General features: G+C 46.2%; 2 protein-coding genes across 5 annotated transcripts in view; one reads left to right on the forward strand and one right to left on the reverse strand.

Moving 5' to 3' along the window:
* The window catches only part of LOC133345971 (protein TANC1-like), a 113,654-nt gene extending 97,581 nt beyond the window's left edge, over positions 1 to 16,073 (forward strand). For 3 of the 4 annotated variants that reach the window (XM_061557138.1, XM_061557139.1, XM_061557140.1), the window contains 10 exons: positions 948 to 1,081; positions 2,434 to 2,557; positions 3,811 to 3,986; positions 4,684 to 4,816; positions 5,965 to 6,056; positions 7,450 to 7,596; positions 8,462 to 8,562; positions 10,247 to 10,923; positions 11,602 to 12,314; positions 12,452 to 16,073. In XM_061557138.1, coding sequence (XP_061413122.1) covers positions 948 to 1,081; positions 2,434 to 2,557; positions 3,811 to 3,986; positions 4,684 to 4,816; positions 5,965 to 6,056; positions 7,450 to 7,596; positions 8,462 to 8,562; positions 10,247 to 10,923; positions 11,602 to 12,314; positions 12,452 to 13,108 — 2,954 coding nt within the window. In that variant the 3' untranslated portion in view covers positions 13,109 to 16,073. The remainder of the gene's footprint in view (positions 1 to 947; positions 1,082 to 2,433; positions 2,558 to 3,810; positions 3,987 to 4,683; positions 4,817 to 5,964; positions 6,057 to 7,449; positions 7,597 to 8,461; positions 8,563 to 10,246; positions 10,924 to 11,601; positions 12,315 to 12,451) is intronic. The other variant, XM_061557141.1, reaches the window with a different exon arrangement.
* A 1,038-nt stretch (positions 16,074 to 17,111) lies between these two features.
* WDSUB1 (WD repeat, sterile alpha motif and U-box domain containing 1) lies at positions 17,112 to 25,420 on the reverse strand. Its single transcript, XM_061557142.1, is given in 12 exon segments — positions 17,112 to 19,319; positions 19,591 to 19,654; positions 19,656 to 19,735; positions 19,829 to 20,086; positions 20,557 to 20,663; positions 20,819 to 20,859; positions 21,037 to 21,070; positions 21,852 to 21,945; positions 22,230 to 22,328; positions 23,226 to 23,416; positions 23,962 to 24,500; positions 25,306 to 25,420. Coding segments are annotated over 11 exon segments (1,641 nt in total). The 5' UTR covers positions 24,465 to 24,500; positions 25,306 to 25,420; the 3' UTR covers positions 17,112 to 19,149.
* Positions 25,421 to 27,281: the final 1,861 nt, after the last annotated feature.

The following is a 27,281-nucleotide window of genomic DNA, read 5'->3' on the forward strand; positions in this document are numbered from 1 at the left end:
TTCTTTGTTGGCCTCGTGTTTTTGATTTGACGCGGACACCTCCGCTCTTGTTCAGGACCCGATTTTGGGCAAATGCGGCCAGCGGCTGCGATTCCCCGCCTTTTGGGAGCAGCGCCGCCCATTCGTATTCACGTTGCGTCTCCAGCGTGTCTCGGCTGTGACCTCTGGACACCGCGAGGCCGGATGCCTGAGAGCCTTATTGTCAAAATCTGTCGGAGCCTGCGTGGGCTGCAAAAGGAGTTTAATTTGCCGGGAATGGTGTAAGGTCACGCAGAGCCAGAGATATTGCTATTGGTGTAAACCAATAACCTGCGGGTGACACTTACGTAGTCAAATTGTAATGAAACTGCCTGCAGGGTGATTTATTTGGAAACGAGGCAATATAAATCCTCGTTTGTTGTGATTTAATGGCACAGCATATCTGGCGTATAAATAATGTCTCTCTAAAGTGGATTACACAGTTTAGTAAAAAAAAGTTGCTAAAATAATCTGCGCAAACACATTAAAATAACTAAGTACATAATTGCGTCACTACAATTCTGTCTGTTGCCATAACTTCCTTGGGCCTGAAGTACATTTTGTGTTTCCTTGCCTTGATACCTCTCTGGGAGTTCCATCCCATGACAGTCCATATTTGGGCATGACTATCTGATAAGCACTTAAAAGGGTGAAATGCATCAGCCTTCTTTGGTTACTAATGTGTTGTTAAAGTACTGTCTGAAATATCAAGCCAACATTGTCAGCATGTGAAACTCACCTTTTTTATTTACATGCCTTGTCAGCCACACGGGGTCGGTTTTACATACTTCACTACGCTGCCTGGTGGTGGGTTCGTGATAACCCTTATCACTGATATTTTGGATATAATTTCGTAATAAAAACAATGCTGAGCTGACGATTTGGTTGTTGCAAGTCCTCTACTCTAAGATCAATGCGACTTCTCACAGCTCTGACGGCGGCGGCGACCCAGGGCCGACTCGATATCTGCCGGCTGCTGCTGGAGTGGGGAGCGAATGCGTCTCAAGCCAGCAGGCAGGGTGTCGTCCCTGTGTTTGGTGCCGTCCGCAAGGGACACTGGCAGGTAGGAGCCACGCTCATCTTCCAAAGCCACAGCCGGTGCGTGATGCCGTGGTCAATGGATGATGTGAACAGAAAACGTCGTTTTGTCAATCTGTTGTTGGATGAGGACCTCTCCACGCCCATGCGGCTTTTGAGGATTCATATTGGTCGGTGTGGTTTGGTGATGGTAGGGAGCGTAGAAAGGGCAATACCACATGGGATTTTACTGCACTGAGCGAGCAGCAGAGGGCTGCCCACAACCTTTTTGGTCGCCCATCCAAGCAATATCCAGGCTCAAAATTTGCTGAGCTTCTGAGATCTGACAAGATCAGATGCACTCTGGGTTAATTGGTCATAGACGCATAATATGCACGCGGCACGTAAAGATGCATTGATTTTTCTCATCGATTCTTACACTTGTGATGCATATCTAATTGTGCGTGCAAGTATATTATTTATGACTTAGTGTAATGGAGCAAAGTGTACCAACAAGATGCGAAAAAAGAAGAGAATATACAAACGAGTCAAATAGAATTGCTTTTTGAGTATAATTGTTACTATTCATGGAATCCCTAGCGGGTGACTCATTACTCACCTAATATGTACTTAAGCAATTTTTTTGGCAGACGTAAGTTTGCCCTACAGTAGCCACGCCAAGGGGTCGGGTATCCCGTTTAGCTCAGCACAGTGGTTTCTTTAGCCAGAAGGCAGCGAATGAAGGGGGTGGTGCTTAATGAGTGAAGTTACGATTGAGTAATTACCGGTAGTTTTTCTATTTAACCAAATTTGGCTCATACCGGCAGCATTTAATGCTGCTCTGTAAATTATATCACAAGGTCTTTCACGTTATTTGCTTATCGTTTCCTGTTTTGATAATATTCCGTGGGTGGATATTCAATCATTAACATCTTGCAGTCTTCTGCTTTGGTAGGCTATGATTTGTCGTGATTTGATATTTATAAAATACTGTAATTCGACTTGCTATACCCATGCCTGTATGTGCATAATGTAAAAAAACAATTGTCATTGGCACTGTGCATTAAACTGTTATTTAGTAGGCTTTATAATTACCAGCTTCTGCAGAGTTTGAGAATAATGTGAAACCTTACCAATGTACGATACTGGTTAACCATTCATAACAATCCATCAAAAGACATTGTCCTTGTATAATATTCCATCAGCAACATCGTTTAGTCGTCACAATTCATTCGCAAAGATTATTTCATTCTACCAATTCTACCAGGTATTGTGATCTTGCATGGGTAGACCACCACTGAACGTCTAACACCTGACAACACGACAAGTGTCGGGTGTGAACGATCAATCTGCTGAGTCGGTGCCGAGTATTTAAGCGAGAGCTTCCCATGGCCGCAGGTGGTGGAGCTGTTGCTGAGCCACGGCGTGGACGTGAACGTGACGGACAGGCAGGGCCGCACGCCGCTCATGGTGTCCTCTTCTGAGGGCCACCTGCAGACCGCCGCGTTCCTGCACTCCCAGGGTGAGCGCGGATCCTCCGACCAAGACAAGCGGCAACTTTTACGGATGAACAGGCAGCTTGGCTTGTTACTGAAGCAATATCTGATGCGCAGAGTTCACTTCCAAGGCTGCATGAATACAGTTGTGGATCTCGGGGATTTTGTGATTGTGAGATCTGTATGTTAAACTGTGCAAAATGTATTCTAGTGTTCTTTCGGTAATGTCACGTAGATAGAAAAAATAACAATCAAATAATAAAAATAAAGTGAGGTGCAATGCTTTGATTGGTGTAGACCTACTGCCGGTGTCGGAGACCTCCTACATTAATATTAGCTGCCCCGCCTATCTCTAAACATTTCTTAACAGCTTACCCTCAGAGGCTAACCTCCCTGTTCCTGATGACGACCGCTTGTGTTGCGATCGAAACGTCGTGATATTTTTTATTCGCTTTATTTTTTATTATTTTATTGTTATTTTTTCTATCTACATGACTTCACCGAAATGACCATAGAATGCGCACAACGTGTTCTTCCTGCGTTTCTGTCTGTCCCATTGTCTGTGTGCTTCATTGGTTGTCTCTATTTTTACACGTCTATACTTTTTTTCTGTCTTTTATTACCAGTCTGTCTTTTTTTGGTCTGTTTGACTCAATTTTCTGTGTTCATCTTTTTGCCTGCCTGCATTCCTGCCTGCCCTCTTATTTCTCTCCGTATATTTTTATCTGTCTGTCAGTCTGTCAATAACCCTCCTCCTTTCCTCCTCCTTCGTTACCTCTGTATTCTATTCCTCTCACCCTGTCTCTATGACACCTGCTGTAAGGGGACCCTGTGTACGTGAATAATTTCCATCGTAGTACACCACTAACAGTACCTGCATGCCATACCTGCTCCTCTGCCATGGCCCCACACGAGGCATGGGTGGTAGCTTAATGACATCTCACATCATCCCCCACACCACTAACTTCCCCCGCCACTCCGACACTATATTTAAACGTGCACAGTTTGTACGTGTTATCCGCACACATTCCAAATATGCTCGTGCAGCTTTCCCAACGGTATGCAAATTAAAGGTGATGATTTTACCACCCAATGTTTTATTTTATTTTGGATTACACAAAAAGTAGTGTCAAGCTAGATATATTTTATCTAGTTTGCATCGAGCTCCCATGATGTCCATCGGTTTAGTCTCCCCCGTGATACTCCAGCTGACAGCGTGAATGCCCGGTGCCTTCTATGTTGCGACCGGCTAACCACCGTGCATGGCATGTCCCTCCAGGGGCCTCGGTGGCAGCCGTGGACCGCGAGGGCCTGTCGGCTCTGAGCTGGGCGTGCCTCAAGGGGCGGCTTCCCGTCGTGCGATTCCTGCTGGAGAACGGCGCTGCCATCGAGCATGCGGACAAGAGCGGTCGCACACCCCTAGATCTGGCCGCCTTCTACGGCGACGAGAACGTGGTTCGTTTTCTCCGCCGGCCTTGGAATGCGGTGACTCGCATAGCAAATGCTGATCATCCCGATCAACTCCTTAGTGCCGTGAGGAACGATTGCTGCGGAATGGCGCACGCTGTGGTTGAGGAAAAACACTCAATATGGAGCTGCCCAGACATCCCAATCAACACCCTCATGGAAAAAAACACTACCGCCGGATACTTATTTGACACACTGTGGATAAATAATGTTTTTTTCACTTTAACATGAATTGCTGTGGGGAATTTCACTCGAATGCTTAAAATAATATTTAATTATCAGTGCTGTACTGAAAAAGTATGGAATTGATTGTTTCTTCATGTTTTTAATTGCTGATGCCTTTAATATTTAACCACTTGTAACATTGGGAGTATATAAATGTCATCTAGGAGGTACCTAGGATATGAGGAATTGTTTGTAATGTTAGAGATTTTTTTCTGAGTTTTGTGTAAAGCTTCTGTGTTTTTAAGACTAGCCAAATTTACATCAACCCCAAAACACGTTTGTTGCCCGGCGGTGTGGGGTATCGGTGGCTGCAGTGATGCATTTCCACACCCACAAATAAGATGACATCGTGACGTAAATAAAACCACCAACAAGATATCGCGTGTACAAATCATCAAGAAAGCATGTCTCTGACCGGAAGTGTTATTAATTGTGAACGATCTGTCCCCTCGTGGCGTAGATCGACTGCCTCATTGAGCATGGGGCATCAATCGACCACACGGACAACAGTGGCATGAGCCCGCTGGATCGCGCCATCGGCTGCCGCAACTCCTCTGTGGTGGTGGCTCTACTCAGGAAGGGGGCTCGCCTAGGTACGTACATTCCACACTCCCACATTTAACAAACGTCATGGGTGCACGGCCATAGTCCATTACTCTTGAGGTGGGAAAGGTGGAGCACAACCGATATTATCATATTCACGAGGCGCTGAACTGTAGGAGGGTGACCAGGATGTGGCAGTGCAACAGATAGGTTTATGACCTCTTTTTATCATGATTTTCCAGTGTTATTTTGCTCCTACTCGTGCGTTTTCTCCAGGCTCACCCCTTACAAAAATGGATGTGGCGCAACATTCCAATACTTACCTTGAATAGAAAAAATAGTATTGAGACTTGAGTGAGTCTTTCCTCCTGGAATAAAAGACTTGTTTATTTTTATTTACATTTTTTTTACATTTTCTCAACTCTAATTTTGATGCCACGAGAGCATTGGAATGGCATGGCAGTAAGTATTTACTGGCAGCCATAAAGCAGGTACTGGGTGACTGACAATATTTGTAACGCAACTAACTTCAACCCCACACATGCCTCACGACTGCAGTGATGGAAATATGCAAATAAACACCTCAAGAACCAAGGATCATTTGATTTGCGAGGGAGAGTTTTGATTTTATTGAGTCATGCTGGTGTTGTGGGTATCTGCATTTTCAAAAAAGAAACCTCAATGCATAGCAGTGGAAATATTATGGAAAAAACACCTCTAATTCTCAGTTAATTTTTATAGCAGCAAATCTAACTGGATGAGTTACCATTGCTGCAGAATCTATATACATTTAACCCACACTGTTTCTAACTGTTTATCTTGATTCTTTTCTTTTTCCTTCCTATTCATCTGTCCTCGTTGTTGTTGTGTGCATCAGGCTACAAAACCTCTCCTGATGAGCAATCAGGTAGCTTTGTCAGCCAGGTGATCTCCTCCTCGCCATGATGCACCCCTCCTGCGTTCCTCTTTCATTTTTTTTTTACTTTTTTTCTTTCTTTTCCTTTATTTCTGATAGTTCCGTTTGATTTAAATCATATAACTTTTGTTAAAAACCTTTTTTGTATGTATGTATGTGCATGCATTTTTTTTTTCATTGCAAAAACTACATTGCCATACCTATTTTTATTATTTGTTTGCTTTTGTTTATTTACGTTTCATTGGTTGGTGTCGCCTTGGGATCAATCCGATTGCTTGGCAGGGCCAGCCGCTTGGGCTATGGCCACATCCAAAGCGGACGTTCTCATCGTGCTGCTCAACAAGCTCATCGAGGAAGGAAACTCTCTGTACAAGGTGAGGGCCACCGGGGGATGCTCTGCTTTCCCCCCTTTCAGGCTCTTAGCCCGTGGTGGTCTCTAGCGAACGGGGCACGCACCATGTCTCTTGAGCACCTATAAGGCCCTGTTTGCGAAACCGGGAAAGTGGGCTTGACCCAGATTCCAATGGCAGCCTCACTGAGGCAAAGCTAGCTCCTATCGGGCCGTGTAGCTCACTTGTAATAGGTCACTTGGCTCGCTTTCCTAAGGGAGGCAGCGGGCCTTCACCTGGGCCAACATTAGAACCACTCATGATATCACAGGGTCAATGGAGGAGAGATGTGCGGTCAATTAGGACTTGCGACGATTTCAGGACCATGTAGTTATACCTACCATAATCACCCAGGAATGTCTGTCCTTAACGCTCGTGACGTCACTCCACATCAACCAGCCCCCCTCATTAATATTCTTGAGTGGGTGACGTCCTCCAAATGGACACACCCCCCCACCCCTCATTAATAATCATGAGCAGGTGACATCACTCCACGTGAAGCACCCTCCCCCTCATTAATAATCATTAAAAGGTGACGTCCTCCAAATGGACACCCCCCCATTCATAATAATTAGCGGCTGGCCGAGGCGCCTCCTCCCCCCTCGTCGGCGTCAACTTACAACCCTCACTCCAAAAGCAGAACCCTCACGTCACGCCATCTCCGTAACGCTATTGAGACATCAAAGTAAAAAGGACGTCATGATGAACAAGGGATTATAACCTTAAAATTAAATAGGTCTGTGTCACCGCGCCCTTACAAATTGCACACGAACAGATGTAATGAATATCACGTCGCGGTCTGATTTTCGCTGGGACGGGCAAAAGACTAGTTTTAAAGATCAAACACAATCGCATTGTTTTTCTTTTTCAAGGACATTTTTGTAGACAAGCAGATAGCTGTTATGTGTGAGGGACAAAACATTTAACTAATAAACATCTGCACAAAAAAAACTGACACAAATCCAGTTTTGTTTTGTCAGACTAGGTCACTGGGTGTTAGCCTTTAAGAGGATAAACACACAGTGTGTGCACAGTTTTCCTTTAGGTTTTTTTTACTGTTTTTCTTTTAATTACATTTGGCACCGTGTGTTGTGGTGTTCGTGGCCCCTCTGTCGAGACAGATTGGCAGGTGATTAATGTGTGGAGGAGAACACTGTGGGTGGTGAGGACGTGTCACGTGTGAAAATACACCGGCGCAATATTTTTATGCCAATTTCAGTTTTTCTAGCCAGAATTTTTTTTTTCGGAGGGGAGGATTATTTTTTTTAAATGATCCCATGGTACATTTTATGGCGAGCAGCATGTGCTGACGAGCAGGATGTGGGCTGGCAGCTCTGAACGATCCGTATTTTCGTCCCGTGCGTCGTTTACGCAACAGAAAGGACGAATGAAGGAGGCTGCCCAGCGCTACCAGTACGCCCTGAAGAAGCTGCCACGGGAGGCTCTCAGTGAGGACCAGCAGAACTTTACCGACCTCAAAGTGACGGTCTACCTGAACCTCTCGCGCTGCCGGCGCAAGATGAACGTGAGTGCCATTGCGAGATGGCGTGATCATGGGTGATCACGTGGGCTGTGTAACAAAACGTGCACCAACGAATACCGACATGTCGAAATCGAGCATTGTATAGAATACCAAGATGCGCGTTTGAGAACGATCAAAGCCAAATGTAACGTAAAGTAGGGAGTCGGCGAAGATGAAATGTTTGCTTGCCGATTAGCTTGAAACTCTTGATTGTAGGTAGAATGAAGGGGGCTTTGTCGTGATCTTTAAAGTTGGTTCACACTGTATGAATTCTCCGACACAGGTCTCCGGTTCTAAATGTGCATTTGTTATATGCTGCAGCACAGGAGATGTCGGTTTTTAAGTGTGAAGTTTTCCCCATTGTGCACACTGACGTTGGCTTTAGCAAGCAATATCTGAATGATTCCAAGAACATAGCTGGGTGAGGAGAGTTCTTACGTCTCAAGCAGTTTTTTATGCTGTTGTAGGGTTTGAACATTATCAGGAGGGATGCTGTTCCAGAAGTTTAATTACCCAAATATGTAAACTTTAGAGGTATAACAAGTTACCTCTTTTGCTCATCTCGTGGCCCTCATGGATGGCATGAACCCCTGACATAAAACATACAAATATGAAAAACAGTGATTCTTACACTCGTGACGTGATGCATGTATCTCGTGAGCTTAAGAATACGATGTGAAGTAACACATTGTTACAACACTACTGTCTGGTGCGTGGCCCTGTGTGAAACAAATCCAATTAAGTACAGCGATCGTTTATTTCATTTTAACGATATCCATGAGCAGGTGTTGCCGGGTGATTATGATTGCAGTGTCTGCTTGAGGGTTCTTTTATCTTGATTTCACATCTCGAAATAATTTTTTGGTAGGATTTTGGAATCGCTGAGGAATTTGCCACCAAGGCCCTGGAGTTGAAGCCGGACTCGTTCGAGGCGTTCTACGCTCGCGCTCGGGCCAAGCGCAGCAGCAGGTGAGGCCTCGTGGTGGCGTTTAGCAGTGTCCTTCAGCTCTTAGTCCGTGAGTTTAGACCAGATGTATTTTACTTGTTGGTATCACCTGAGATGGCATCGCTGTAGTGGTTCCAGCTTCTTTGTGGCCAATAACAGTGGATTATGTGAGAACAAATAATTCACTCTTATTAGCCGTAAAAACACATCGTTACCACTTCGTTTTGCCACCTTAGATGTGGTACCAATTTCTGCTCTCGCCCATGGACTGTCTCACAACATCAACTGCCGCCTGCTGTGCTCTCTGGGTTATAAGATGCACATTTCCCTCCTGTATTTGAAGCACACATTAGCGCTGCATATTATTTGCTGATAGGGGTGCATATATGCGACAGATTTGTATACCTTATTGACACGGGGCACAGGTTTTGGGTGTGTCTCACTTTGCAGTGTGTCTTATAATCTGGAGAGTGTGGGTTATCTGCAAGTGGGTTTCTCTGCTATGTAGCAGTGAAGAGAAGTTGTGCTGTTGGCCACACCATATTAGAATGTGGTTTATAGGGCTGTCATTATTAACACTGCTCCTTGGACCCAGCAATTAGATACATTTTTATGATCCATGGTTTCCATTCGCGTGAAGGATTTCTTCTCTGTTTGACATCATGGTGAATGTAGTGGCCTCACGTCGCTGCCAGATCATATTAACCATTTACATGCAATATACAATATAAAAATACCTAATTACATGAATAATTCAAGGCATCAATAATTTATCTTGAAAATTAATCGATGCATTGTTAGACCCCTAGCGGTGTACAAACACCCCACAAAGCTACTGATGAAGAGAAGCTTGTAGCAATGCTAATCCAGCCACCACCAAAAATAAAGGGGTCAAAGCAGGAATGTGAGATATGTGGTCATGTGACCATTAGCAACCAAATGGAAGACTGCTCCCTGGCCACCATGTTCAGTCTGCTTTTCAGATCTCTGGGATTACATTATATTTCCTTACCAGATACAATGTTTGATTTGGGAATCCAAAAATAACTGACAAACGTTAAACACCGGTGGATAAAAATGTAGCCTGCTAGCCTCCAGTTGTCATCAATTTATGAGCACAGTGCAGTTAGCGATGACAGCAACTAATGGCGTTCATCTCATAACCACTGTAATACAGTAATTACCAACTACATTTGCAACACATTGTGTTTAAAAGTGTGGATTTTGCTCGGTTGTGACAAGGTGAGGTTAATTATGTCATATGGATCTGTTACAATATTACATTACCAATTGCTTAGATTCATAAGTTATCACGATTATGCAGATATTTTTTCCCCATCTCATTAGCTTTCATTCCAGGCTGATTATTACTGAATTACTCTGTTGTAGTAAATACGAACATTAACACTCATGCTCTCTCGTGATTGTTATTTCAAGGTGGACATTTTCAAGTAATATATTAGCTCGTGACTTTTTATCGTGTGTCATTCTCAAGACTTTGTTGTCAGACCCCTTTACGTAAATACGCATAATTATTTATTTTACGTGATATTTTTCCCCTGTATCTCATATTTTGTTGTATAAGTAACATAATTCTAATGTCTAAGGTAAGTACGATGAATCTTCCCCTGCTGCTATATTGATTGCCCCCGTTGTTTTTTAATCTCGCTTCATATCTCCATGTCCACCTTTCACCTACGCCTACAGGCAATTTTCGGAAGCCCTGTTGGACCTGCGCGAGGCCGTGCGGCTGTGCCCAGGGAACAGGGAGATCCAGCGGCTGTTGATGCGCGTGGAAGAAGAGTGCAGGACGCTCAGCCAGAGCCAGCATCAGCTGCGCAGGGCCGCACCGCTCCGGGCTGCGAGCATCGGCGGCGGCAGCCCCGGGCTGTCGGGCTGGCTGGCGAGCATCGAGAGGCCGGGTGGGTCGGCACAGGGCGCGCTCGAAGCAGACCGGCTGTCGAGCGCCTCCGCGAGCAGGACAGGTGGCAACGTGGACCGACCGGGCAAGCACCGACTTGGCAGGAGTGAGAGCGAAACATCAGCAAGCGCCAACGCAGAGCGGCTACAGCGGGGCGGCGTGACCAGGCCTGTACCGCACTGGCCCGTGAGCCAGACAGGGCCGAGCGGGGTTGGTAAAGGGTCCAGCGAGGCCACGGGTTTGGTGGGTGGTGCTGAGTTGGCGGCCTGGTTGGACAGCTCCGGTTCCCAACCCAGAACCAGAGCTGGGATCACCGAGGGGGCAGGGCTTGCGCTCCGCAGGGCCTCGGGCCCAGCGGCGGCTCAGGCTGGGCCATCTGGAAATGCCGCTGACAACGTGGGGCCGCAGTCACGTCAGCCAGAGATGGAGTCCGACCCAGAAGAGGATGACGATCCTTCCCTGGGTGAGTGGCGCTCTATTAACACAGCGATGGGTGTCTTGTCAGGAACTCATCATACTTGCTTATTGTTGCTTCTTGTTGTGATTGCTGGCATAGAGGCTTTGCCCTTGCACTATTTGTTATGTGTCGCTGGTTCGTGCTTTTGTTTAACTGCCCGAGGAGGGGATTTGAGGAATAATTGCTTTTAATGATGGGGTGCTTCTATTACACAGTGAGTACTCTCCCACGCTCATGCGCTGCATGATGAAGATAGCATTTGATGAAGTGCACATCCCTCACACCACTAATTGAACAAAACGTCACGGTTCTCTCGTGTCTCATGGCCCTGCACCGTGGTACAAACACTGCAAATTGTATAGAAGGATAAAGCCAACATTAAATTTAGTCAGTAATTAATGGGCCCTTGCATGCTTTCATAATTTATGCTGCTGTTGCAAAAATGAAGGATTTCTCGAATGACGGTGGCTATTCTGGGACTGAGTATTAAGATATTTATGGGAATAAGTTAGATTGCAAAGGTTTAACCGTAACTATTGTTGAATGCTCGAGATGCACAAGATTTCCACATTTGCAAAACATTCCTGTGGTGAATAAAAAAATTGCATCTTCAGAAATCCCTCAATTTTCTTTGAATATTGGTAAAAGCCCTGCTCACACCATGCCTCTCTTCCACATTGGCAGGCATGGATGAGGAGAATGAGAATGCAGAGGGAGACAATGAGGATGAGGATGACGACAGCACAACCTCCTCGCCCATCCTGCGCCAGGCGCCCGGGTCTCCTCGACCTAAGCACTGCTCAGAAGAGTCTTCACCTTCATCCGTCTCGATCTCAGGGCACAATGAGGCCTGGCGGCCAAGGAAAGAGCCCAAGAGTGGCAGTGCTTCCCTCTCCTCCTCATCACTCTCTTCTGTCACCTCCTCGTCCTCCTCCTCCACGTCATCTTCATTGTCGTCTCCCGCAAACACACAGAGGGACCCGCACTCTCTAAAACCGGCGCCGGAAGGCATCTGTCCACCACCACTGCCACCAAAAACACGTGGCGGCAGTGTCAAAAAGACGGTCATGGTGGAGAGGCCAGAGAGACCCGAGCTTTGTGGAGATGCCTGCCTGAGCAGTCCCTGTCAGTTGCCGCATCAGGACAGCTTCCCTGAACCCATCACTGTGGAACAAGGGCTTCCCCTGCAGACGGCAAGGGCACAGATTGTTAAGACCAGGCAGGTATGCGGGACGCCTGTGCACAGCGGAGTGGTAGGCGTAGGTCCCAGGGCCGTGCTAACCCCATCACCCCTGTCATTGGTGACTAATGGCTCCGAGTGGCCAGGAAGCGGCGGGAACAGTGCGGCCACGAGTCTGGAGAGAATTGCTCGCCAGCTCGACGGACCACAGCCTCAGGTTTGTTACAAAGTGGACTTTTACAACCGAGACAAACGATGATTATAGAGTTAATAATTGAAATAACAAGAAAAAATTTTTTGTTGCATGCCAGATGTACTGTTATTATCATTGGCTTAAGACTGCTTTGTTTGCAGAGCTCCATGCCATCGTCCACTACCACTGGCCCAACGGAGACATCTACAGTGCCTGCTGAAGTGAGCCACACTCAGCGGGTTGGTTTGTCGCCGCTGCCCTCCCCAGGCCCGCACCTGAAGACATCCGCATCCAGCAGCAGCCTGACCTCTACAGCAAGTTCCAGTGATGGCGACAGGCCTCACGCGCTCGGTTGTCTGAGCAACCTGGCGCACGACCGCCACGCACGAGCAGATCGGTCCAGCGAGTTCCACGCCTGGCCTCAGGAGTCATTGGGCAGGAAGCCACGCACGACGCCCTTCATGGGAATTAAGGACAAGACGGCACGGACGCATCAAGGCCGGGGCACTGGCACCCTCTCGTCGGCACCTTCGACCGTCGCCCATGCGGAGGGGGCCTCCATGCTCCAGGGAATTGGGCAGCTTTCTCGGCCTTGCCGGGTGGCCACCACGTACAACTGCGGCGTGCCGAACAGCCCGCCCGGAGGCACGGCCATCGTGCTCAACGGCACCCAGGACCCCAGGCTGCAGCGACCCACGCTGGGAGTGCCAGAGGGACCGTGCCGGAATGCGGCGCAAGACGGCGGCGACCCATCCAGGGCAGCGCCCCCAATGCTGCCGGCGAAACCAAAGAGATCCTACGTCGAGTCCAATGTCTGAACGAAGGCGCAGCGGAGATGGCGGAGATTAATTTAAAACCACGAGCAGTTGGACAATTGAATGTGGGACAGCACTTGGTTTACAAATGGGAAAAAACTGTGTGGATTAAGATTATTTGGAGAATTGTATTGTATGAAGATGGGAATTGAGAATGTTGGTTATATGATTAAGTAGATCTGGTAGATGGCGTTTCTCTACCAGTATGAAGGGTGAACTAAAAGTTAAAAGTCTTGATCGTGAAGCGTGGTTTTTAGATAACAGTATGCAGGAGTAAAGGAAATTGTATCATCACAAGTCAATATTTTTACTTTTTCTTTTCATCATTATTAGGTAGGAGCTTGTTGTTCAAGCCTTTAAATGCATTTCTGCTACTTTCATGTTTCATAATAAGCATTTGTTGATACATCGGCATCTCACCGTGGACCTAACAGAATGTTTTTGATTAAATAACCAGGTTGGAAAAGTTAGGATTCATAGTCACTGCTCTTTACGGTAAAATAAAGTGTCAGAATATCAATGAATTTGTTAACATGCATACATAGATCCCCGTATAGCCTCAACAGTGCTGTTAGCGAGCGCCTATGAAGGCGCCAGCACTGCACACGAGGTGGTTGGGGTGGCCAGCACCATGCCCAGGCCACCCTGTCTCTCTAGTGGCATGCATCAGGTACTCATTTGAGGCTCTCGACCGATGGGGTGGCCCAGGACTAGTCAAGATATTACCCCAACCTGATTATTAGCCACGGCTGGGAATTGAACTGGGGTTACCAGGGTTCTAATGCAATGCGTTAACCACTGTGCTACAACTCCCTGTACACACACGCCCTACTGTCAGTCTGCCGCTTCAGATAATCATCACTGGTGTTCGCCGTGAGCGGGAATCGAACTCGGGTCGTCGTGTTCATGGCGCAGCACGTTAACCACTACACTACCACTCCCTATTGATATACATACACATGCAGATACGCTGGTAAATGCTGTTGGGAGTGCTGAAGTTTACGGTTTGGTTTGGGAAGGCTGCACTTGCTGTACTGGATGCATGCCGGGGTTGGTATGGAGGTGCAGTCTCCGCACACAGGCTCTGTATTGCAAGTGCACTTTATCGGAATGATGGAGACTGGGGTGACTCGAGACTGGTTAGTGCTTATTTAAAGTTGTAGAAAAAGTAAGAAACTCACTAACGGGCTTGTATGACTAAGTGCGACAAATGTGGGGCTGGAAACAAAATCAAAAGTGTCGTGTAATTTTTTCTTGTAAATGGGCTGATCGTTCTTAAACATTTTACCAGTAGACTGACGAGGTTTTTTTTCTTCCCCTTATGCCACTTTTTTATTTCATAAAGTGATTTGCAAAACAAAGATAGGTAAGGAGGTAGTTCACGTTTTATAAACTATTGGCTTTTGTATTGCACATTAATATCTGTTGTAAGATGATAACTACTTGCATTTAAGCTTGTGTAACATTTTTACGTAAATATATTTAAAGAATTCGCTTGGTGTGCCCGAGACCTGTCTGGAGAGAAGAGTTCGTTGTGCTTGGTGTATTAACGCTGTCTGCCACACTCGTAACCACAATCACTCGCTCTGGTTTAGAAAGGGGGTGTTTTCTCTTTCAGGGAGGGCAGAATGTCGACTAAAACAATCTGTAAGAGTTTTGAACATGTAAATAGTTTTCCTGTTCTTCACGTGTAAAGTTCACAGTTAATGACACATGAGATATATTGAAGTGTGATTCTACTCTTTTGGTGCATTTATTGGTTTGATTGCCTGAAAGGTAATAAACTGCTTCTAATTCAGACAACTAGTGTGGTGGTGATGTTATAAGTCTGTATCTCAAAGTTTTCCCTCAAACCTGATGTATATCCCATAGCTGGTTTTTATTAAGAAAATGCTTTAACAATGCTCACAATCTTAATTTGTATTTTTTTTTCTATTAGGTTCTATATAGATGTACTATATTTTTGTCCAACAAAAACGTACTTTTATTCTTTTCTGCAGCCACCCCTAAACAATAGAATAAATGTTATTTATGTTTTAGTTATAAAACACTTTTGAAACCTTATCTTTATCATTTGAAAAACCAAAACAGTTTTATCAATTATTGCCAGATGGTCATGGATATCATTCCTTCCCCCCACCAAAACCAGTTTCATCATTTGCCAAGTAATGATTTTATGCTCCAAATGGCTTATTTTTTCAACTATCATATATTTGTGATAAAACTAATAAAAAAATATATTTTCTTGGGTAAAATCAGGCAAAAATGCCATGGCACTTTTTTACAAAATGAGTATTTGTATTTTTTCCAACGATATTAAATCAAATTTCTAGGAATAATACATTATATTTAGCATTTATTTATATATATACAACTAAGTCCGGAATGTGTAAATTTCATAAACGTGGGTTTTTATCAAAAACAACATGCGTATTTGCGTGTGGTTATGTGAGCGAATCTGGTTATGTACGCAGTATCCGTTCTGAAGGTCATCTCCACGCTGTTATATGTTTGGGGAGAGTCCATGTATTCTCACGTGTGTACGAGTGCACGTCCGGTCGCGTGTTTGTGTGAACAGGTGTTCACATGTGGGACACTGCTCGTGCAGTTGTGTTTGTGGAGGTAATGGCATGTGTGTGGCCGTGCGAATCCATCTCTTCAAAACACTTGAATAAATCACCCTTTCATGCATTGGCAAAAACTTCAGCCTCTGCCCTCATTTCAACCCGTGGACAGGCCAAATCAAGGGTGGCCAAATAAGTCCTCAAATCATGAGCTTCCATGCAAGGAGTGCAGTGCCTGAAAAAGTATGACCAAAGTCCTTTCCAAATTGAGAGTGGATGACGCGCGTCGGGTAAATTATGCGATTGTCCGCGAGAGAATCGTCCGACACAAGAATGTAGAAATGTCAACACTGGTCTGAGACCAGTGGAGAAGCGCACCACCCAACGTTAGTATGAACATAGGGACAATTATGTTATAGTTATAATGATAGTCATAATATAGCCCGATATGAATGAATGGTATACCCCCTATAACCGTGGATGTAAAGCGCTGCATGCAGCAAATACAAGATAGCCATTATAATGTAAATGCATACATTAAATCAGGAATGGTTAACCGCTTATTTGTGTTGCATAACAGCAGATTGTGTTGCTTAGCATCCCGCTGCCTCAGAAGAATTTGAGATGTTTTCAAGATGCTGTCTAACGAATCAAGGGCATACGTAACTTTATTTAAACAAAAATCTTTCAGCATGGTCAGGGAATTGCATAATCTCGTGTAATTACCACAACTCAACTGCTAAAGGTGGCTGTGGATCCAGCGTTTTGCATTACATTTGCCAATGAAATTCATTGAAATGCTTTGATAATTATCTACGCTTGTACAAACAAGTCCCCAAGGGTAAATGATGTACACTGGGAGCGAGTTTGCATATAACATGAATGCCTAATGAGGTACAATGTAGCAGAGTTTGCCTTCTAATAATTGCGAATATACAATGCGTACATATTCAATTCCTAAAACTGCACATGATTTGATTCCATGCGACTGCTCGTGCTTTTCCTTATACATCGATCTTCATGTATTTACATTCATGTGGGCGCCAGATGAAGTGGAGGCATTCCGCTGTACCACAGGAAGCCAGTTCTCAATTGTTTCGCGAAAACGACCCTCCCAACACATTAATCATCCAAAGTGTAATTTATCATGAAAATATCGATTGTGATCAAATGGAAGCACTGAAATGCTTTTGGGAGTGCCCACCTGCGTTTGGACGTGTAAAATGGGACTGGTTCTGCATCAACAAAACAATTTAAATTGAACTGCCCAGTCATTCGAATATAAACCAACATAACTTTTTTGTGGAATACACAACGCACAGACACACATGCGAGACTAATGTATGGTTGGTGCCCCAGTGCTGATAATTGCCTTCTAATCGTTTACCAACGGGCAAGTGCAGACCCCTTGACGACCATTACTTTGATAACAGCACATGGCGTAATACTGTCTTGACTTTATTCAGCTGGTATGGCACCGTAGGCGTGGTTACATCAAATGGGACGTATTCAAAGCACAAGATTGCCATTGCGACCAGTAAGTACACTTCGTTTAAATAGCTCGGCATAAGCGTACCACGTCCAAGGTTTTTAGTTAACAGGAAAACATCTTTACAGTGGAGTCGTATGGTCTCTGAAAATGTGGCAGGAACGCCAGAGATCCCATAGCAGAGGGTATTTCTGCCACAACCTCCTTTTAGACGGTTGGATGCCTGTTTGTATACGCGAGTTAACTCAAGATTTTTCAAATGAAAAACCGAGACAGTTGTGCAGATGAATGACAAAGAGGGCAGTACTTGTCAGTTAATTTCATTCCACCATGGAACACCGCCACCTCGTGGCTTATAAACTTCAGTTTGGCCATATTTAGAGTAAATGCATGGCACCAGTACAGATCACGGGGGAACAGCACGGGTCAGACATGATGACAATACAGCCACAAATAAACTTAACCAAATGAATTGAAGCAGTTAAATTACCAGCTACATATTTACAATTTTCTTTAAAACATTCAATAATATAATCTCCACATACAGCTTTGTATCATTACGGTATTCTTGAGCACTGCTTATTTTGATGTACAGTAGTGCAGTGCCACATTAATATTAAACACCACTTTTCCATCTAAATTAGGATTCGGGTTGTACATGCACAGTTACAAGACAAACAGCAAATGGACACGTCAAATACTCCCATGTAAAACTATTGCAAGTTTTGTGTGTGAATATTTGAATTCCTCATGGAATATGCAGCCCACTTGTTTTATGCATGGTCCCCAACCACTGTTAAGCCTGTTTAGCTTCGGAGACCTGATAAGACCCGGCACATTCTGGATGATTTTGTCATTAGCACCAAAAGTGTAATGACAAATAGTTATAAATGAAATAAAAACATGTTTACTAATTCTGTAAAACATTCTGCAAAAACTAGTTTTGGGTGTTAGGCTATAATCATTTTGGCCATATATTTTGCTTTAATGCATGAAACCAATTATTGAATGAATTCGTTAAAAAGACGGGTTATTTCCACATTTAATTTAGCCACGTAAAGTTATATAGCCAAGAAAGCAACTACAACACTGCCCCAGGAGTCATCTCATTGTTCCCATACAGCTGCAGTGCCCAGCCAGTGAGCCTACATCGCCTTTATTTCCTCTTTCGGACCACGTCTTGTAGACGGCTAAAACGCAACAAATGCAAAGTTGGACCTTTGTTGTAACCAAGTCTAGAAATTAAACTGCATCAGCTCAACACATTCGATAAATATAAATACAGGTGACCCCCGACTTACGACGTCTCAACTTGCGACCTCCCCCGCATTTACGACCTTTCTTACAGTAATTAAGACCCCCACAGTAACGACCAAAACTCGTATCTACGACCACCGAATGACTGCTACCGACGCCGAGTTGATTGGTGACGAGTGTGTGCATGAAATGTGCACTCGTCGCTGCTTTGCTCTTCTGCCATGTGTATACACAGGAGAGCCCGACAGTCAGCAGCTGCGTCGAGAGCGAACGCAGCAGCGTCTCTTTTGCAACGCTCTTCACTTTTGTAATTTGTCTTCAAAAAAAAAATCGCCTTTCGCTACGTCTGAGAAGAAAAAATGTGATGCACATGTAGTAAAGTACTTAAGTGTTTGTTTTACTTAACATAACCTTTACAGACATTTATTAAGTTACAATAAATATTTGTTAGGGTTATTTTCATTTCTTTTCGTGGTCAATTTTGGTATTTTTATGGTAATGGGTTTCCAGGAACTGAACCCCAATGTGTAACATTGCGCATATGGGAAACGAGGGTTCGACTTAAGACGGCTCCGACTTGCAACCGTCATCCAGGACCCAATTAGGTCGTAGGTGTGGGGGGGGGGGGGGGTCGCCTGTAATGCGTTGGTGGTTCTCTTTCAAAGGGAATTCATATACGACGGGTGTTGGCAGCAACAAGGTGGCATCTTGCAGTTTGCAAGTGTGACATTTCGTCAGGCCTGAGCTGGTGGCACTCGGTTCTCCAGCCAGCGCCGAATGGCCGCCTGCAATGCTCGGTTGGGTATGAGGATGGCCGACTCCAGTGGCAGGTTGGTCATGGGACTCGTGCGCCGGCGGCCATGCAGCCAGGCCTCCACTTCCTTCTTCTCGTACGAGTAGCCATCTGTAATATGAAGGGGTCAGAGCACGTACAAAAACTTAGCAATGTTGAGATTTTCACTATTTGATGTGATTCAAAGAGCACAAGCATCCCCCCCATGCATGCGTGTGTGGGGTCAAGTGATGCAGTGGTTAACAATAGACCCTTACACCCGTATGGGGAAAGGTGTATGACTCAATGTAGGATCTTTGTCTTTTTGCATCCGAGTACATGAATAAGTGTGTGTGTGTGCACATATCTCTGCGTGTGCTGAAACTGTAAACTGAGCTCGCACCAGCAGCAATGACAGGGTTGTGCATGAGCTCCCGGCTGATGGGGCACAGGAACTCATCAGGGCACATCTGTGTCTGAGACTGTCTTCTCCAGGGATCTCAGCTCCTCCAGCTTCCGCCACAGTTTGTTCCGCAGCCCGAGCGACTCTGCCCGAACACATTCACCATCAGCGGTTGGGTTCAAAAGCACATCTGTTCACACATTCCTATTAAGTAATTTCACCATTTTAGCCCAATTACCTATGTTGAGCTCAGCGCCGAGGCTTTTTTTCTCCAGCAGCAGCAGCTCTTGCCCATCCAAGTGATTGTTGCGGAAAGTTTCTGTGAGCTCGGCGAGGCCCTCATCATGTAGCCAGCTTGTGACGTCCTCCACAGACCAGTGCATGGCTGCTCGATGTCCCACTGAATCTGCCGACCCGCCAGCGCAATGCCCACTATAGCCACCCCCTCCGTCACAGCCGCAGCCAAAGCCAAAACCACAGCTCATACATGGGCTCACTGTAAAAAAAAAAAACAGCATTATACCACCACTCTGAAATGCCTCCAACAATATACAGATGTTGCACCTTCCAGAATTGTTATTCAGGGCACAAGAGTTAAATCAACACAAGTCATTTGTTTAAACCTGATGAAAATAGGTTTTGACAGCTTTGACGTGATTGTTCTTAATTAGAAATAAATACATGTCAAACTCACTCAAATTTACATTCAACAAATGTTTGCAGCAATGAATATTTGGAAAGTATTACAGAGATTAAAAAAACTGCATATTAAAAGAAAGTCGTTAGGCATTTTAATATACACAACCACGTAATTGGGAAAGCTAACTACAATGACAGTTTTAACATTTATCATACGAAATAAATAACAAATATAAATCAACCTGAAATTGATGTACCTGTTCTCTGAAATAAACAACATATTTGCAGTCAACTCATTGCAAACCTCACATCACATACAGAACACACCTTGTGAAGTAGGTGTGTTCTCCAGTCTCCAAAGCTTCACTGTTTTATCCATTGACCCCGTAATGAGATAAGGAGCCCCAGGCGTGAAGGCACAAGACGTCACATACCTAAATAAAACAACCTCTCGGTAAAGGCTCTACACAAAGCATCCCCTCATCTTTTAATTCAGACTTGCACAACTCTAGTATTACACTCATTGCAATGTGGTTAAGTTAACATTACAAATGTCTCATGAAAAAAATGTTACATTACAAAAACATACCTTTGGTGCTCCAAAATGCTTAAGAGCTTTTCTCCGGTGATCTAGCAGGATAAACAAATTTATAATTAGTGTAAAAAAAAATCACCGTAGAATACTTGTATTTTAACTGAAAAGAAACAATTCTTAATTTCAATGTAAAAACTACAAAACATTAAAATTTCAAGAACAAAGTGCAGTGTTATCAATGCTTTTATTACTTGGCGAAATAGCATACTCACTGGGTTCCAAAGAATAACGGACTTATCAACAGAACTGCAAAAGAGTAACACGTCATTAGCAAATGGTTGGCACCTTTGTGTCCTTTTAGCAATGCCTCTGTGTTCTTGCATCAGGGCAGCAGGGATATGTTTCCCATGGTCTAGCAATAGCACCAACTACTCATGTAAAGACCACACACCATGTATCATGTTCCCAGCAGTCCCATATTTACTACTGAAATGAGCCAAGAATGTCTGTGTCCCGCGCGTGACGTCACTTCGTCGGCCAGCTCCCTTCAATAATCATGAGCAGGTGACGTCCTCCACATGGACTCCCCCTCATTAATAATCATGAGCAGGTGACGTCACTCCACATGTAGCACCCCCCCTCAATAATCATTAGCAGGTGACATCACTCCACATCGAACAGCCCCCCCACTTAAATAATCATGAAGAGGTGACGTCTTCCAAATGGACACCCCCCCCCCCTCTCCCACATTGATATTCCCTATTGAGACAAGTAAAAAGGACGTCATGATGAACAAGGGATTACAACCTTTAAATGAAATAAGTCTGTCACCGCGGACTCATAAATTGCACACGAATTGATGCAATGAATATCACATCGCGGTCTTCTTTTCGCTTGCAAGTTTCAGATTTACTGAAATACACCCGTCCTTAGACGGGCAAAAGGCTAGTTTAATCATAATACACAAAACCCTTCGCTGAAGCATACAGTTGCTTAACGCACCATTGTGCATGGCTTTGTCATGTCTTTGGAGAAGAGGATAATTGTCTAAAAACAAGACAGTGGAAGATGGTTTTGTGCAAATCACCCAGAGGCAAGCACATGTCCATCTGAGGAGAAGCAGCAACAGAGCACAGGTGCTGTATGGCCCTCAAGGTAGAAGCGTAGGGTCAGGCAGTCTCCTGCAGGGCACAGTGCGGTACACACAAATCACTAACACATGCCATTCCTAACAATGTATAATACAACATAACTAATAAGAGAATATAATATACTAGCAGTAGTGCGATTCCCATTTGTGCTTACACTTTCCCCTTTCATACAAAATCAATGCAGGGTTGGGTAAAATCACCTATGCACGTATATTCACATCTCCTGTTCACAATAGACTCTCAATGTTAAGGTAACTGAGTGAAAAAAACATTACCTGGAAAAAATTAGACCCACGAATATGACTGTGACCTACCGGTCCGGTCCAGCGCCAGTGTCCACAGGGCAACTTTGTTGTCTTGACCACAGGAGGCCATTATTGACCGCTGCGTCTCAAATCTTTCAACACCGGCCACTGAAAAATATTACAAATTTCATAAGCAACATAGGCAGTGACTTACAGCAGAATATTTAATCACGTCAGTACAACTATCTGCAAATGTATGTTTACATATTTATCAATGTTACTCTTATTGTGCTCTGCATGATGTCAAGAAGCCAAGCATCCATTCAGAAATGTTGCACAACACTGCATCATCCCATGTCAGAGAACGGCTTGTACAGGATTTCCATGATTATTATGCATGTTTACCCAGGATAACCTCACCGATTCTCAAGACCTTTTTTCAGGAGGGTTCTGCCAAGCTTTTTCAGTAGGGGGAAATGTTTCTACGTGGAATCACAATTGAGTACTTTGTAGGTAAATTTTCAGAATTGTAAGGGTTGGCCAATGTAAGTTACATTGGGTTTTTTTTTTGCTATGGGAGGCACAGGGAAGAACATACAAATGCAAAATATCGAATCAAGGCCCTTCTTGTGATGCACAAGCTTTACCAGTGCCACCTTGCCACCTACTACTTCTTAGATCCAGTCAAGTAACTTTTTAAAACACTAATTGCAAAATCACAAGACAAAACTATAGTTTTGCCAATGACCATGCTCAAACTATCAACTATTTTTAACTTGAAAATCTGTGTTCTTGGTTATTTTGCTAAAGTCACGTAGATAGAAAACAATCAAAATTAAAAGTAAAAAACCCACGACGTTTCGATCGCAACACAAGCAGTCTTCTTCTGAAGAAACGTCGTGGGTTTTTTGCTTTTAATTTTTGTTTTCTATCTACGTGACTTTACCTAAAGAACCAAGAGCAGGAATACTTGAAAATCTGGTTTAATAATGATTAGCTGAAACCTCTAATACATCTGAATTGACCAAGTGTGCTATAGGCAGGGACACTCTCTTCTGCTCCTACCAGGGCGGGGTGGTGGGGAGAAGCTGACGGCAGTGACACCAAGATCGTGTGCACTTTTGGTCGTGTGCAAGCAGCGCATGCTCACAGCGTCCCACACGCTAAGCTCGCCAATAGTGGAGCCAGTCACGAATGCCCGGCCACAGGGCGAGAAGGCACAGCCACTCACAGAGCCGTCCTTGAGGCTTGCCACTCTGTGGACATAGCATGGCACAGGCACCACTTCAGCACTGTGCTCTTCACTGCAACTCAAAGGCCGACCTCAAAACAGCAGTGTCAAATGTGTCTGGAATTATAATGCAGTGAGATAAAAATTGGATAATTGTGAAAAATGTTCTCATCAGTTAATTCAACATTTTAAAATGACGAATAACATGCTATATTGTAAGGCTTAAGATACAACGTATCGTTGATATATTTTGTACAAAAAATGCTCAATTGAATGCCTGTCAAGCATAAAAATCAGCTCAGGGAATGTTCATGTAAGAGATTTGATAAAGAACACAACACAGACTGACATTTACTTACTTTTCACAGTTTTGATTGCTTTAACAACCCATAATAATACATTCTACTGGAGCGAATAATGAATTCTACAAAATCCATCAAACGTTTGACACATTTAAGACAACCTCACCACCACCACCACCCAACGCGTTCACTCGATACCAGAACACAACACTTTCGACCCCCCGGCGAAGACAAACCAAGACAATTAAGTGCGGATGGCGCAACGCACTTTAAGCACCGATGGGCACGCACGTCCCACATGGCCAGGGTGCCGTCTGTGGATCCCGAGAGGAGGCACTCGACGGGCAGCGCCGCCGCCGCCGCTGTGGCTGGAGCCGCCGCTGTGGCCGGAGCCTGCCCCGCGTCGCCGTCGAGAGGGCGCGGAGAGAAGGCGCAGACGCGGACCCCGGCGCCTCCGCCGGGCTGCAGCAGCACGGTGATGCGCTGCCCGGTTCGCGCGTCCCACAGGGCGGTCGTGCCCTCGGTGGAGCAGGTGGCCAGCAGGCTGCCGTCCGCGTTGAAGCAGCAGCAGTGGACGGCGTAGGTGTGCGCGCGGATGGGCGAGAAGGGCGTCTCTCGCAGGGAGTCGAGCGCGTACGCACGCACGGTCTTGTCGGAGGAGCAGGAGGCGAGGCAGTGGCGCGACGCGGCCACGCAGTTCACGTCGTCGGAGTGCTCGCAGAGGCTCTGGATGAGCGTCACGGAGGCGCTCTGATGTCCCCTCGACTCCATGGCGAGTGGGTCCCGGCCGCCTTCCTGCCTTCCTGCCTGCAACGGAGTGGTAAGGGCGGAACACACAAGGCAATGAACACATCTAAAACAACGGAATTTGTGGTATTGAATTTTGATTTAAAGCTTTCGTGACTGCAGGGATTCATCTGCTTGATTCTTTCGGTAAAGTCACATAGAAGGGAAATAATAAAATAATAAAGCATAATAAAATACAATTCTCGGCCACAACGCAAGCAGCCGTCCTCAGGTGAAGAACAGGGCTGTCTGAAATACGCTGTCTTTCCGACAGCCCTGTTCTTCACCTGAAGACGGCTGCTTGCGTGGTGGTATTGGTTAAAAAACACACAATCACATTGGTGACAAATTGCGTTCAACTTTGGCAAATTGGGATAACGACGATCAACATCGCCCCCGCCTGCCACAACAACTCGCGCGTGATTCACACTCAACATGCGTCCAGCAGACCGCGATGTATTTGACGTGCGACGCTGGTGATGCGCATGAAGCAAGTTGTATTCATCTCCACCCTGTGAGGTTGACACCTTCTCACAGCCCCCCTGCCCCTCACCTCACACGCACCTTACACGTCAACCCTGGCAGTCAATCTAAGATAGCACTTCGCTTGGGTGGGACACCTGTGAGTCGTCTCGACTTCCCCTTGACACCGGACTCCAACCCCCTCCACGTGGACCCCGACCTCTGACCCTTGACCTCCCCCCCACCCACCCGGCGGTGTTGACCCGTAACCATCCACCCGGGGCTCGTGATGATGATGATGAAGATCCGTCCGTCAGCCACTAAAAGGCGAAGGCGGCGGCGCTCTCGACAGCAGCTCTCTTACCAAGCCCGCGGCGGGCGCAGGGGACGCCGGACGTCTGCTCGGCGCTCGGGAACGCGAAAACAAAAACCCAAAGCCAATTCCCACAGCCCCCCACAGCCACCCACAGCCCCCACAGCCCCCCACAGCCCCCCTTTCTCGCAGCAAGCAGAGCTCTCGCGGCCTTCCTCACACAGTGCGAGGCGGCGGCACTTCCGCTACCGTGACGTCACGAGCCGGGGAGGGGGTCGGGGGGGTGAAGGGGGGGGGGTCGAGGGGGGTGTTTGGGGGGTGTTGGGGGGGGTCGAGGGGGGTGAAGGGGGGGGTGTTGGGGGGGGGTCGAGGGGGGGTGAAGGGGGGGGTGTTGGGGGGGGTCGAGGGGGGTGAAGGGGGGGGGTTGGGGGGTGTTGGGGGGGGTCGAGGGGGGTGAAGGGGGGGGGTTGGGGGTGTTGGGGGGGGTCGAGGGGGGTGAAGGGGGGGGGGTTGGGGGGGGGTCAAGGGGGGGTTGGGGGGGGTCGAGGGGGGTGAAGGGGGGGTCGAGGGGGGTTGGGGGGTGTTGGGGGGGGTCGAGGGGGGGGTGAAGGGGGGGGGTCGAGGGGGGGTTGGGGGGTGTTGGGGGGGGTCGAGGGGGGTGAAGGGGGGGGTTGGGGGGTGTTTGGGGGGGTCGAGGGGGGTGAAGGGGGGGGGGTTGGGGGGGGGTCAAGGGGGGGTTGGGGGGGGTCGAGGGGGGTGAAGGGGGGGGTCGAGGGGGGTTGGGGGGTGTTGGGGGGGGTCGAGGGGGGTGAAGGGGGGGTGAAGTAATTCACCCTTTTTACCGGGTTCAAGGGTTAAAGGGTGAAGGTGTCGGCCATGCCAAGGAGTCAGGTAAAGGGTTAAAGGGTAAAGGTGGCGCTGAACAATTACCCGGTAAACACCCAGTTTACCGTAAACACCTTAACTTTTAATTTAAAGCTTTCGTGACTGCAGGAATTCATATTCTTGGTTCTTTTGGTAAAGTCACGTGGAAGGGACTTTACCGAAAGAACCAAGAATACGTAAACACCTTGTGTCGCTCGCTAACAGCTCCGTGGCGCAGTCCGTGGCCTTAATTTAAAATTGGAATAACGAAGAGTAATCTACAATGTTCATGTCGTGTTCTACATGTCGTGTTATACATGTCGTGTTCTACATGTCGTGTTCTACATGTCGTGTTATACATGTAGTGTTATACATGTAGTGTTATACATGTAGTGTTATACATGTAGTGTTATACATGTAGTGTTCTACATGTCGTGTTCTACATGTAGTGTTCTACATGTCGTGTTATACATGTCGTGTTATACATGTCGTGTTCTACATGTCGTGTTCTACATGTCGTGTTATACATGTAGTGTTATACATGTAGTGTTCTACATGTCGTGTTCTACATGTAGTGTTCTACATGTCGTGTTATACATGTCGTGTTATACATGTCGTGTTATACATGTCGTGTTATACATGTCGTGTTCTACATGTAGTGTTATACATGTAGTGTTATACATGTAGTGTTATACATGTAGTGTTATACATGTAGTGTTCTACATGTCGTGTTATACATGTCGTGTTCTACATGTAGTGTTCTACATGAACATAAAGCGCTCTAACTCGCATGTACCTCTCACACACCTTGCTCGTGTGGAGTCATGCCCCAGTGACCCCCCCTGTGATCGGGTAATCTGTGGGGTCAGGGTCAAAGGTTGGGTCAAGGTGGCCTCGTTGCTTTTGACCTTTCACCTTGCCGAGGCCGATGGGGGGGGGGTCGTGATGTGGGGGGAGGAGTCGAGGGGGTGGGGGATTACGGCGACATGACATCACCAGGAGTTGGCGGCGGGGGGATGACGGTGACATGACATCACCAGGAGTTGGCGGGGGGGGGGGTGTATGACGGTGACATGACATCACCAGGAGTTGGCGGAGGGCGGGGGTGGGGGGGCGCGCGCACGTTTTGGTGACGTCACAAGAGGGCGGCGGGGAGTGGAGAG

This window comes from Lethenteron reissneri, chromosome 23 (assembly GCF_015708825.2).
Source record: "Lethenteron reissneri isolate LAM-NWPU_2019-01 chromosome 23, ASM1570882v1, whole genome shotgun sequence".
Taxonomy (NCBI): Eukaryota; Metazoa; Chordata; class Hyperoartia; order Petromyzontiformes; family Petromyzontidae; genus Lethenteron; species Lethenteron reissneri.